This window comes from Equus przewalskii, chromosome 15 (assembly GCF_037783145.1).
Source record: "Equus przewalskii isolate Varuska chromosome 15, EquPr2, whole genome shotgun sequence".
Lineage (NCBI taxonomy): Eukaryota > Metazoa > Chordata > Mammalia > Perissodactyla > Equidae > Equus > Equus przewalskii.
The window spans coordinates 39,485,222-39,499,168 of record NC_091845.1 but is presented as its reverse complement, the minus strand read 5'-3'; the positions used below and the strand labels follow the sequence as shown (position 1 = coordinate 39,499,168).

Below are 13,947 nucleotides of genomic sequence, written 5' to 3'. Positions count from 1 at the left end.
TTCTTCAATAAATCCAAGTAAATGATAAGTAGGCTGTTGAATGTGTGGGAAGCATGGGAAAGACAGGGTCTAGAGAAAAAGATCCATGTGTTAATGCAGCACAGGGGTTAAGACACAGGCTCCAGAGCCAGTCTATCCAGGGCTGAATCCCAACTCTGCTACTTACTAATGGTAGCTTTGGCCTTGTCATTTAATTTCTCTGTGTCTCAGTTTCTTCATCTGTAAAATGGAGGAGATAGCAGTACATACCTCATAAGGTTGGTGTGAGAATTAAATGAGTTACATAAATGAGTTATTATATCTAACTCTGAGAACAGTGCCTGGCACATAGTGTCAGTGATTATCCTCCTCAGCAGCAGCAGTCATCTAGAGGATGCAGAAAACCATGGCAACAGAAAGACATCCCCTCGGGAGAAAGGAGGGCTAGTACTGAGAAACATCAACATGTATGATTCAGATAGAGAAAGAGGCAAAGTCTGTTGAGAAGGAAAAAGAATCGGTGGGGTAGGAGGAAAACCAGGAGTGTATAACAACATGGAAGGCCAGAGGAGTTTCAAGAAGGAAGGTATGATCTACCGTGTCATGTGTCTAAGTGAGATAAGAATAGATGAGCTAGGGGCCAGCCCTGTAGCCCAGTGGTTAAGTTTGCGCGCTCTGCTCTGGCGGCTCAGAGTTTCACCGGTTCGGATCCTGGGCGTGGACATTGCACTACCGCTCATCAGGCCATGCTGAGGCAGCATCCCACATGCCACAACTAGAAGGACCCGAAACTAAAAAAATATACAACTATGTACTGGGGGGAGTTGGGGAGAAAAAGCAGGAAAAAAGAAGATGATTGGCAATAGTTGTTAGCTCAGGTGCCAATCTTTAAAAAAAAAAAACAAAAACAGATGAGCTGGTTGGATCTGGCCACAGGGTGGTCACCAGTGACCTTGACAGAGCAGATTCAGTCATGAGTTGAAGAGAAAATGGATTCGCAAGTGGAGTCAGCTTGTGTAGATAAGGCTTTTGAGAACTCTGGGAATAAAGTAAAGTGCAGAAATGGGGCAATAGATGGAGGTGGATGTGAGATTAAAGGAGGGAGCTTTCATCCTAAGTCTGGTTTTAAAGACAGGTGGTAAGAGAGCTTTCATAAAGAGTATGCCAGGTGAAGGAGCACAACACTTTGTCATCAGCTCTCCTTAGGGTTCAACTCACATCACAACACAATTATCTTCCCCATGGGCTATGAGTGCTCCAAGGGCAGAGACTGTCTTATTCATCTCTGTTCCCTGGCACCTAGCACAGAGCCCGACAAGGGCAGAGGAATGTTTGTGGTGTAAATGGACAAACTCATCTTTCCCACATTGAGTATTCTTTCCAATTTTTCTTTTTCTGGTAATAATAGTTGACATCTAAGTCCCTTTGAGACTTTCCCAAAGGAGACATAGCCTCTGAAGAAGATGGGCATATTAAAATGAACTCCAGAAAATATCTTCACCTGCACAGATGTGCAAATTAACAGAGACCTATGAGCACCAAAAGAGGCCTGACCTGCAAATTGAACCATCAGGCCCAGGAGAGCTGAAGGGAGGGCTGATGAGCTCCATCCCTGTGAGCAAAAGCTGAGCACAGAACCCCATGACAAGTCTCCTGGCTGGTGTCTCCTACAGGCCATCAATTCTACACACCTGTACATGATACCTCTTGTTACCATAACTCTTAGGATTCTGAAAAAATTCCTACCACACATCAGATCAAGCTCAACTCTTCTCTTTGGAAAGATAACCTCTTTGCCCCCTGTACTAACGCCTTCCCCACAATCCCCCTCTCACATTGCCCTAGGCCATCATCTTCTGTCCATCCCTGGCTCTGTATTCATGCTGCTCCTTTGTCCTATCAGTCTTAAGCTATAAACTAGAGATCAAATGTCACCTTTTCCACAAAGACGCCTCTGCTGACTTTTTAACCAGTTTGTGTGTGTAGCACACATCATACTTGATTTTACTGCTTTATAAATAATTCAAAGAAATAGAAATCATGTTCTTACTCCCACAACTAGACTATAAGCTACCTGAAGCAATAATTCTGTCTTGTTCTACTTCTAGGCCTGACAGCTGGATATTTAATAGATCCTTAGGAAAGCCACCTAAGATAATACACCGTTGCCTCTATGAAACCACTTGGTCAGCCTTTCCTTAACCAATCATTTATGGCCTGAGTTTCCGAGTGTGGTTTCTAGTCTAATAGTGCCTTGTTTGTGCCAGGTCTCTCACATACATTCCCAGGAGGTCCTGCCCTTTGAGACACACTGCCTTCAGTAGCCCCGTGAGACGAGAGGCCCTATATCTAGTCTAAAGGTCTGCTAGACAAGAGAGCAGAAAGTTTACCAACAGCCTTAAAGGCGCATCTATCCACACCTCTATAACAGCCTTAAGAAGACTAACAATTAGAAAAGTTAAAAGAGCCAAGCAAATTTAAAGTTAAAATTTCAAGAGTTCTATTTTTGCAACTCTTCTATAAATCTAAAATTATTTCAAAATAAAAAGTTAAAAAAGAGGCCGGCCCCATGGCCGAGTGGTTAAGTTCGCACACTCTGCTTTGGCGGCCCAGGGTTTCGCCAGTTTGGATCCCGGGCCCGGACATGGCGCCGCTCATTAGGCCATGCTGAGGCGGCGTGCCATGTGCCACAACTAGAAGGACCTACAACTAAAACAGAATATACAACTATGTACCAGGGGGGCTTTGGGGAGAAAAAGAAAAAAATTAAAACCTAAAAAAAAAAAGTTAAAAAAAAAAAATTTCAACATAGCTGCCATGGCAGAAAACTCAATTAACCAAGGCTTATCTTGACTATTTTTAAGGAACATAAAAACACCTTTGGGAAGTCCTACTGCATAGGTGGCTTGTTTGAGACTCCCAAAAGTGGTCACTTTTAACAGGCCCACTAGCAGGTATTTTAAGCTTCTAATTTACCTCCATTGTCCACAGATGACAACTAAGGAACAATTTCACAGCCTTCCCAGTGTGATGAGTTTACAGCCTGTGTGCTAAACTACAGAGGTTCTACTATATCTATTCATTGGTGATGCAGAAAGTAGCTCCTGGGACATAGATAACACTTGGGGTGTCCCATTAGTCTCTACCTAGAACTCTTCTCTTCCTAAAAGAGCACTCCAGGCATCTACCCTCAAAGCAGTTATTAGTCATTTCATTTACCTCTAGGTACCAGGACAGAACTCTGGCCTGCTGCATAGCTTCACCTGGTGCTTCTGTGCCTTTCATCTCCACTCCACCCAAAATATTAAATACAATACTACTCCAAGACCAACATCATTGCAGTAAACAAGCCAGAGGTTGCCAGGCAAGTTCTATGTTGCACTGGGCCCTGAGGGAGCAGGCTGCCCTGCAGGTAAGTCTGACTTACGGAACAAGTAACCTGGAGCTGCTGCTGCTGCTGCTGCTGCTGCTGCTGCGTTGGTGGTGTCTGTTCCTGGGGAGTTTGTTGTTGCGGCTGCTGCTGGGGGTCCCATATATGGACAGTCTGAGCTGTATTCTGGTATGTGCCTGCTACAGCCTGCACAGCCACTGGAATGTGGATGTTGCCATTCATGAACTGTGCTGGAAAGAGAGAGTTTGCAAGGGTCTGCACTACCTCTTCATGGGAGTTTTTCACTACAGACGTGGTGCCCACCATCTTCTCCTTGTCATCCTCCAGCTTTACAGCTGCCAGGGCCGTGGGTGAGCCACTGACGTGAACTGCGTTGTAGGCTTCCTGGGGAATGGCAATGTGGGTAATGCTCTGCTGTTGAGGGTCCCCCCGGGGCTGGGCGGAGTAAACAGGGATGGTCCAGGTTTCTCCTGTAGGGCTAGTAATGGTCCCAGTGGCACTGTACAGGTGGGCACTGTCTACTGTGAGTAAGTCTGGCCTCAAGGACACGTAACTCTGCTGCTGGCCCTGTGGAATGGCCAGCACGGTGGCCACCGGCTGCCCTGAGATAGCGTAGGACACAGTGATGGGCATATCCACTTTGCGCTTCTTCACTGGCTGGAGGACACTGGCTGTGCCAACCCGCCGCTCCCCTTCCCGGGGTGAGCCCTGCTGGGACGGTGGTGGGGAAAGGGCACCCACGGTCTGGATTTGGATCTGCTGACCCCCAGCAAGAGACTGGCCAGCCACCAGCTGAGCCTGGATCTGCTGATGTGGGATGTGCTCCTCTGGGATCTCTGCAGCCTGGATCTGCTGGGCCGCCTGCACATGCTGCACCTGGATCTGGGCTGCCTGCAGCTGTGAGGGGCTGGGGTTCTGCAGAGCTGGAGTCTGGATGGAGGGAGCTGCCGGCTGTGGTGCTTGGCCTTGGATCTGCACCTGGACCTGGATGGGCTGCTCAGCAGGCTGGTGAACGGTGAGCTGTGGGGAGAGCTGCTGAGCCGAGACCTGCTGCGGAGACTGTTGCACCTGCACCTGTACCTGCAGCAACAAGATTCACCAGTGAGTGAGCCAGGCAATATTGTGAATCCAGCCCCGAAGGGAATAAGAGATCTCAGGCAGGGGCCCTGGGTACTGTGAGGAGGAGGGGCTGCCATACCCAAGGTTTCTAAGGAGGCCATAATCACCAAAAGCATATGCAAAGTTCTCCAGCATCACACCGCATTCAGAGCAACACATACCAATCTGAGAGCAACCAAGACTATCAACTGGAGTCTATGAAGGAAATATCAGAACTTTTGATCATTTTTGAGCTTCTCTTTTAAAATGTGACCCCTTTTCGCATATTGGTATAGTAGTACAAGTATACAATTTATAAATATACATTTTAGGCGTATGTTCAGAAAATAGTTTAACCTTGGATGAGAGATAAAAAAGTGTGGAGACACTGCTCTAAAAGGTCAGAAAGATAAGTACATTCAATACGCATTCAATTCCCAACCCAGGATCAAAACTATTTCCACCACAGACAACTTGTGGAAAATGCAGTAGAGACAAAACTCTTGAAATCTCTTTCAGAGATGTCTCCAACTTGCTGCTAAAATGCAAGCAATGTTGAATGATTCTTTAGAGTGCTTATTTAAGATACCTTTTTTTAATAGAAAAGCCATTAAAAAAACACAAAAGATTCCTTATAATTTAATCTAAGGAAGGTTATTATATCCTGGATCACCCATTTCTGCGAACATGAATTTCAGCTCATGTCTTACTGCTGTTACTTCAGCATACAAAGCAGCATGAAAAGATGCTATGCATAGTATGTAGTTTTTAAAAAAAGACTTTTCCATCAGACATATCTAAATTACTCTGAACACAGGCAGGAATTAGCAAGGTGAAAAAAAAGAAGGCAGATGAGGGATTATATCTTTCTAATAACAGAAGGAAACATGTAACAAAAGATAACCAAGGATGGTGCTGGGACAACTGGCTATCCATATGAAAAGAATGAAGTTGGACCTCTTCCTCATATCATACGCAAAAAATGGGACAGGATCTGAGTAGACATTTCTCCAAAGACATGTAAATTGCCAATAAGCCTATAAAGAGTTGCTCAACATCTTAGCTATCATGAAAATACAAACCAAAACTACAATGAGATACCACTTTAAACCCACTAGGATGGCTGTAATAAAAAACGGTAAGTGTTGGAAAGGATGTGAAGGAATTAGAATCCTCATACACTGCTGGTGGCAATGTAAAATTGGTGTAGCCACTTTGGAAAACAGCTTGGCAATTCCTCAAAAGTTTATACATACCATATGACAAAGATATGAAAAACAAACCAAATGACCTAGCAATTCCACTTCTAAGTGAAAGGAGTAATACCCAAGAGAAAGGAAAACTATCTCCACACAAAAACCTGGACACGAATGTCTGTAGCAGCATTATTCATAATAGCTAAAAAGTGGAAACAACCCAAATGTCCATCAACTCATGAATGGATAAATAAAATGCGGTATTTCCATAAAACAGATTATTTAGCAATAAAAAGGAACGAAATTTTGATACATGCTACAACACAGATGAACCTTGAAAACCTCTGCTAAGTGAAGTCAGTCACAAAAGACTACATACTGTATGAGTCCATTTATATAAATGTCTAAAATAAGCAAATCTATAGGAGAAGAAAGTAGATTAGTGGTTGTCTAGGAGCAGGGAATTGGGGAAAACATGAAGTAACCGCTAATGGGTACATGGTTTCTTCTTTGGGGTGATGAAAATGTTCTAAAATTGATGTAGTAATGGGTGCACAACTCTATGAAAACACTAAAACCCACTGAACTGTACACTTTAAATGGGTGAATTATATGATATGAGACTATCTCAATAAAGCCATTACTAATTAAAAAAAAAAACATAAGCAAAGAGGTTGTGCCAAGAGCATAGGCCTTGAGATCACAGACTTAAACTTCAACTGGTGCTGTACTTTCCTGATTGTGAGTCCTCTAAGTTTCAGTTTCCTCAGGTATAATAAAAAGGGGGGAAATGCCTACCTTTTCCTGAGCGTAAAAGAATCGTTGTGAGCATAAAATAATATTTGACACAGTAGGTGCTCAAAAATTAGCTTTTCTTCCTTATAAAATTAAAATTAAAATTAGGGAGTAAGAGTTAAGAGTTAAAGCACATTTTGACATTTCTTTACCAATGTCAACATACTGAATAAGAAATCAGGTATTATATGTTCACAACCTTTATTCATATCATTAGTGACTAAGAAATTAAATGTTATTTGTATTACTTCTCTTGAAATTTGTTACTTTTATAAAAACATAACTTCTTATCTGGCTAGACAATTACTACATGGTCAAAGTAAGAATTTGAAAACTCAGTGATGTAAAAAAAAAATTTAATTTTACTTGAACTTAAGAGGAAGCAAAATTGAAGTGAAATGAAGGAAATGCTAAACTTCAGATAAGTATTTCCTCACCGTAAGATAGCTCCTAATAGATTCCTCTTAAAAAAAAAAAAAGGAGGAAAAGACAAAAATCTAAGAAAGGCACTCAGAGGTTGGTATTGTGCTTTATTAACTCTATATTTCTTAACAGGTTTAGCTGTAATTTTCAAGGTTATAATACTTAGGTCAACTGTCTTACAAAACCAAATGACAGACATATCTAAACAAAAAATGTTTTTTAAAAAAGCAGTTTGAAACTTCAGCCTAGATTTAAGGTGGTTTTCAAGAGATACAAAATGGAAAAAGATCATCTCTATGCCTAGTATACCAAGGGAGGAAAGGGACATTTCTGGAGGAAGAAATTGGGTTTTAGAGCTTCAAAAAGCACTGTTTCTTACCTTCCAACAATCCCTTATAAGTCACACTGTATTTTAGTTCCCTTCACATTTGAATCATCCCTTCTCATTTAGCTCCTCCTGTCTTTTACAAAGTTTTACAGTAAAAGTTTACAAAGTTTTTAATTGCCTTTCTTCTTTCCTCCTTCTCCCCAAAACGCCTCTTCCGCCAACCCCCGGTACATAGTTATATATTCTAGTTGTGGGTCCTTCTGGCTCTGATATGTGGGATACTGCCTCAGCATGGCCTGATGAGTACTGCTAGGTCTGCACCCAGGATCCAAACCAGCAAAACCCTGGGCCGCCGAAGTGGAGCATGTGAACTCAATCACCTGGCCACGGGGCCAGCCCCCCTAGATTCTTTATTTCATTGAATATATTATCAATTAAGTTTTTCAGAAGGTATGTCTGAATGTGGTCCACAGATTAGCAGCATCAGCATCAACCTGGGAATTTGTTAGAAATGGAAACTCTCTGGAAACAAAAACACTGTATCCAAGAGATATGTGCACCCCTGTGTTCACAGCAGCACTGCACCCACATATTCACAGCAACACTATTTGCAATAACCAAAACAGGGAATCAATCTAAGTCTCCATCAATGGATGACTAGATAAAGAAGTTGTGGAATATATATACACAATGGAATATTCAGCCATAAAAAGGAGGAAATCCTGCCATTTGTGACAACATGGATGGACCCTGAGGGTATTATGCTAAGTGAAATAAGTCAGACAGAAAGACAACTACTGTATGATCTCACTTATACATGGAATCTAAAAACCAAAAAAACAAAACGAAACCAACCAAACTCATAGAAAAAGAGATCAGATTTGTGGTTACCACAGGTGGGGAGTAGGGGGAGGAGGAATTGGATGAAGGTGGTCAAAAGCTACAAACTTCCAGTTATAAGATAAATAAGTGCTAGAGATTTAATGTACAATGTGATGACTACAGTTAACACTGCTGTATGGTATACACAAAAGTTGTTAGAGTAAACTCCAAGAGTACTTATCACAAGGAAAAAAATTTTCTTATTTTTTATCTATGAGATGATGAATGTTAACTAAATTTATTGTGGCAATCATTTCATGATTATGTAAGTCAAATCATTAAGATGAAAACCTTAAACTTATACAGTACTGTATGTCAATTATATCTCAATAAAACTGGTGAAAAAAAAGGGAAACAAATTCTCAGAACCAATCCCAGACCTAGTGAATCAGAATCCAGGGAGGGAGGGTGGGGACAGGGAGCAATTTCTGTTTTAAGAAACCCTCCAGGTGATTCTAATACACCCTAAAATTTGATAAACACTAGTCTAGAAGTTTTATTGGACGTCACTTGTCTAAGTTCTTAAGGAGTTTGCAGATGAACAATCTATTTCTTTTTCCTCAGTGTCATTCAGAACCTAAGTAATCCAGAGCTCAATACAACATAAGGACTAAGTACTCCAACTAAGGAACAATGAGAAACCATGAAGTAACACATCTTCCAAACAATCACTGAAGCTAAAAAGAGTATCTAATGCCATTTCTTATTGTTTTGTTTTTGGCTACTTAAAGTGTAAAACCAATATTTTATCTAAAGGAGAACAAACTAGGGGTCTGTGCTGGTCAATTTCCAAATTCTACCTCATAAACAATTTAAAAAATTACTTTCTTATTTCCATGCGACAAAAGAACCAACTCTTCTTTCACATTTCTCTAAAGCTGCAATAGTCCAATACCCATTTGTTACACATCAAGTTAGCAATCACCTGAAATGCAGCTGGTGCAAACTACAATGTGCTACAAGTGCAAAACACAACCAGATTTCAAAGACTCATACAAAAAAAAGGGTAAAATAGTTCATTAATAATATTATACTGATTACATGTTGAAATAATATCTTGAGTTAAATAAAGGTGATTTTAAAAAGTCAATTTCACCTCCTTCTTCTCTCCCTTTTAAAAAAAGTGGCTACTAGAAAATTCAGAACAACATATGTAGCTCATATTCTATTTCATGTTCTGAGTCTCACTCGGGAGGGACTGCTGAGGATAGTGCTCAGAGTACCAGAGGAAGACCCCACTAGGTGAGGAATCACCACCTAGGATCAAAATCCACCTGGGCCTTTTAACGAAACAGTCAGCAAAACCCTTAGGGATCTTGGTAGAACTTCACTGTTCAAATAACGCTCTTCTGAAAGTGGTAAAGTCTTTATGCAAGTTTCAAACATTTACCGAATTCTTATTATACAAATGAACTTTAGAAAGGTGGTCAGGTAAGAGATTTAAATGTGGGTAAAAGACTGGACATGAATGGCCAGAAAAGGCAACAATAAATAGACCACCAGTCCAAAGTGATGATCAGGATCCCAATTAGCCCACAAAGTGCCAGTGAGAGAGTAGCTGATTTTAGTCCTGTTTTTGGCTGCAAACCCATGTTTGCAGAACACCATATTATGAGCGCTGTCTCCTTAAGGCAGAAGCCAGAATCACTTTCCCAAACTCGCCTGCAGCTAAAATGCAGACATGTGACCAAGGCTTCCCAAATTAGACACAGTGCAAGAAATCTGGACTCAGAAGGAAGCAACATGAGGCAGCAGGAACCACAACTTCTATTTTCTGGTGCGAGGGGAGGAATGAGGCAGAAATGGAACAGGATGGCATAAATCCTAACGAGAGACTGTGTAGGGTGAGGACCTGTGCCCAGGGGTGTGGCTGAAGGTCTCTGCCAGAGCAGGCTAGCAATGTGACCTGAGTCCTGTTCCTGGCTGTGCAGCCTCCACAACCCATTCTCTGGCCTTCTCATAAATTCCCTGAGCTAACTACTATCCTTTAGTCAATTCTTCTGAGTAAGCTAGGGGGAGGAAGGGGAATGCTGCCTGATATTTGTAACTAAAAACCAAAACACAGATGGATACAGGAAATATCAAATCAAGTTGAAAACTTTAAAATAGTATTTACCCTAGAGGGCGATGTTCACAGACGGGTACTAGAGATTTGAACTGCATCTGTAACATTACATGTCTTTAAAAAAAAAAAAAAAGGCAAAAAATGGCAAACTGCCAACATAGTGGGAATACTTGTTTATAAATATTTGTCTGGATGCTTTTTAAATGTATGAAAAGCACCTGGGGCCCTAGGTACGAATGGCACTAATAAGAGGAGGAAGAAGAAAACAGCAGCAGCTATTATTCATTTGAGAGCTTACTACGTGCAGGGCTGTGTGCTTAGGACTTACTGTTTTACGTAATCCTCAAAGACTCTACAACACAAATTCTTTTATTTCTATGATGTAGATAAGAAAATGAGTCAAAGTGGTTAAATCACTTGCCCAAAATGACATATCTAAAGTAGCAGAGGCAGAGAGAGAACTCATGTTTGTCTAAGGGCCAAGTCTGCCTCTTGATTACCTCCTTTCTCACTCTCAGCAAGTCTAAGGGTGATGAGGAATTAAGGACCATCTCAGCATGGAGAGAATGTGCAAGAGCAAGAAGAAAATAAGGAAGAGGGACAGAAGTTGGGGTGACAAATAAGAAAGAGATGCACTTTGAGCCACTGAAGCCTTGAGATCTTACTTCTAGCAACAAAAAAAGCAACTGCTGAGAAGGCCCCTTCACCAAAGCATCCTTCATTTAGTGGGGCCAGATTGACCAACTAGCCTTATGTGAAGCCTCAGTTGCTGCCCTGAGGAGGGACAGAGAAGAAACAAGCAATTCTATGGGTGCTAAGTGAAATCTGACCCCTGGGATTCACCATCAGAGGGCCTTCTCTCTGGCACACACATTTAACTCCATGCGGATGCTTTAGGAAGTACCCAACTCAAGAGTGCTCTTGAAACGGAAGTTCCAAATGAACTCCCCTCACCTAGCTCAGGTAGACCTGACAGCCAACAGGAAACTTGGGCCTCTATTAGTATTGTACACTCTATCAAGGCATTTACATAGGAGCTCTTCTTTTGTCTTCAGAAGATGCCTCCCTATAGATGTACGCTACTGTGATACTGTGATAAAACAAATATATACTTTGGTCTTTGTCTCTGGTTCCCGGCCAGACTCCTAAAACCTTCATAATTTCCTAAGTGATAATAAAGGTGCCAGGAGCATCTTGTGTTCTAATGAGGCGATTCCTGTAGACTCCTAGATGGGGGCTGGTCACTAGAAAGATGAAGCCTAGATCAGAAGCTTGGTACTTTCAGCCCCACCTACTATTATCTGGAGAGGGAAGAGGGGCTGGAAATAGAGTTATTAATCCACCATATCCACGTGATGTAGCCTCCATAACAATCCCAAAAGTATGGGGTTCAGGGAGATTCTAGGTTGGTGAACACATCCATGTGCGGAGAGGGTGGTGCATCCCAACTCCATGGGAACAGAAGCTCCTGCACTCGGGACCCTTTAAGACCTCATCCTATATATCTGGCCGTTCAACTGCATCCTTTATCATATGCTTTACTATATAATAAGCCAGTAAATTTAAGTGTTTACCTGAGTTCTGTGAGCTGTTCTAGCAAGTTATTGAACCCGAGGAGAGGCAGTGAGAACCCCAATTTATAGCCACTCAGAGGGAAGTACAGGTGACAACCTGGGACTTGCAACTGGTGTCTGAAGGAGGGGAGGGCAGTCTTGTGGGAAGGATCCCTTGCCTTGTGGGATCTGACACTAACTCCAAGTAGATAGTGTCTGAACTGAACTGAAGGACAGCCAGCTGGTATTGGAGAATTGGTCAATGTGTAAAAAAAATCCACACATTTGGTGGCCAGAAATGTGAGCATGGTAGTTAGTAGTAGAGGGTAAAGGAACACAGTGAGTTTTATTCAGACACCTACATTCTAATTAACCTTTGACAAATAACTTTGTCTCCTACCAATTCACTAAAATGATTCTAAGGATGTAACTACTTTGTCAAATCCAACAATCTATGTGCTGCTTCTAGGCTGGACAGATAAGGAAGTCATGAGGGCAGAGCAAACTCTGGGTAGTTTTAAAAAAGCAATCTAGGGGCCCACTGGCGCAGCAGTTAAGTGCGCACGTTCCACTTCAGTGGCCCGGGGTTCACCGGTTGGGATCCTGGGTGTGGACATGGCACCGCTCATCAAGCCATGCTGTGGCAGGCGTCCCACATATAAAGTAGAGGAAGCTGGGCACGGATGTTAGCTCAGGGCCAGCCTTCCTCAGCAAAAAGAGGAGGATTGGCAGCAGATGTTAGGTCATGGCTAATCTTCCTCAAAAAAATAAAAATAAGCAATCTAACTTTACCAAAATTAAAAAAAAAAAAGCAATCTGGAAAAACAGCCTCATCCCTCAAGGTAGTAAATTGTTTTGAAATTTCAAATAACATTAATACAGACATAATTTTTTATTCTTATCAAAAGGGTTAGGTTGAGACACAATACTATGGGGCAAAAAGTCTTTTAACATTTGAGTTGAGAAGGCAGGTCTGTTCAGCCCTATATTTCAGTGCACACATGTCATATCTCTCTAGTCGCATAGATTCACTCACTGCACTTTAGTTACACCAGACTTTTTTGCAGTTTTTCAAAAAAGCAGGCTCCCAGCTTAGGGCTTTCTGATTTGAAACGCTCTTTCCTCAGATAACCACATGGCTCATTTACCGACTCTCTTTGGTCTTCAATGTCACCAGCACATTAAGGCTTACCCTGGCCACCCCAATCTGCTTTGTTTTTCTCCTTTGCATTGATCACTATAGTCTATCTAGATTTTTATTATGTTATGTATCATCTATTTCCTCCCAGCTATAATGTATGCTCCCCAAGGTCAGGAAACTCTCTCTCTTGTTCACTGCTGTACTCAAGCATCTATCAAAGGACTGTATACATAAATATAGACATATGGAGACGTCTGGGATAGGGAAGAAAAGGTTAAGAATCACTGTCCTGTACCTTTAAGTTCAAAGCAAAATATTCCCAAGCAACATATTTTTTTAACTACAAAAGTAATTCAGGGGGCCAGCCCTGTGGCCGAGTGGTTAAGTTCCCGTGCTCCGCTGCAGGCGGCCCAGTGTTTCGTTGGTTCAAATCCTGGGCGCGAACATGGCACTGCTCGTCAAACCACGCTGAGGCAGCGTCCCACATGCCACAACTAGAAGGACCCACAAAGAAGAATATACAACTATGTACCGGGGGGCTTTGGGGAGAAAAAGGAAAAAATAAACTCTTTCAAAAAAAAAAAAAAAGTAATTCATGTTTAATAAAAAAAAATTCAAGCTCTCCTCCTTAGCATCCCACTCCCCAGCCCAATTACTGTTTCGGGCTTTACTACTGCTGTTCAAGGACGACTACATTCAACATATGTTAAAAATCAGTGATACTAACCTAGTTTTGAGAGTTTGTGTATTAGAAACACTATTTAGGAGCACAGTGTGGAGTTAAAACAGCTTAGGTGCAAACACTAGCTATCAGAATACGACTTAACCTCCCTACGCCTCATGTGCTGCTTTTAGTTTCAAAAGTTATACTTTTAAGGACCGGCCCCACGTCCGAATGCTTGACTTCGCGTGCTCCACTTCTGCAGCCCAGAGATTTGCTGGTTTGGATCCTGGGTGCGGACATGGCACTGCTCATCAGGCCATGCTGAGGCGGTGTCCCACATGCCACAACTAGAAGGACCCACAACTAAAAATACACAACTATGTACTGAGGGGCTTTGGGGAGAAAAAGGAAAAATAAAATTAAAAAAAAAAA

The 13,947-nt window shown here is 41.9% G+C and overlaps 1 protein-coding gene across 4 annotated transcripts in view; it reads right to left on the bottom strand.

Moving 5' to 3' along the window:
- QRICH1 (glutamine rich 1) overlaps positions 1-13,947 on the bottom strand; it is a 43,675-nt gene that overhangs the window by 15,209 nt on the left and 14,519 nt on the right. For all 4 annotated transcript variants that reach the window (XM_008523931.2, XM_008523930.2, XM_008523932.2 and 1 more), the window contains one exon: positions 3,407-4,450. In XM_008523931.2, coding sequence (XP_008522153.1) covers positions 3,407-4,450 — 1,044 coding nt within the window. The remainder of the gene's footprint in view (positions 1-3,406; positions 4,451-13,947) is intronic.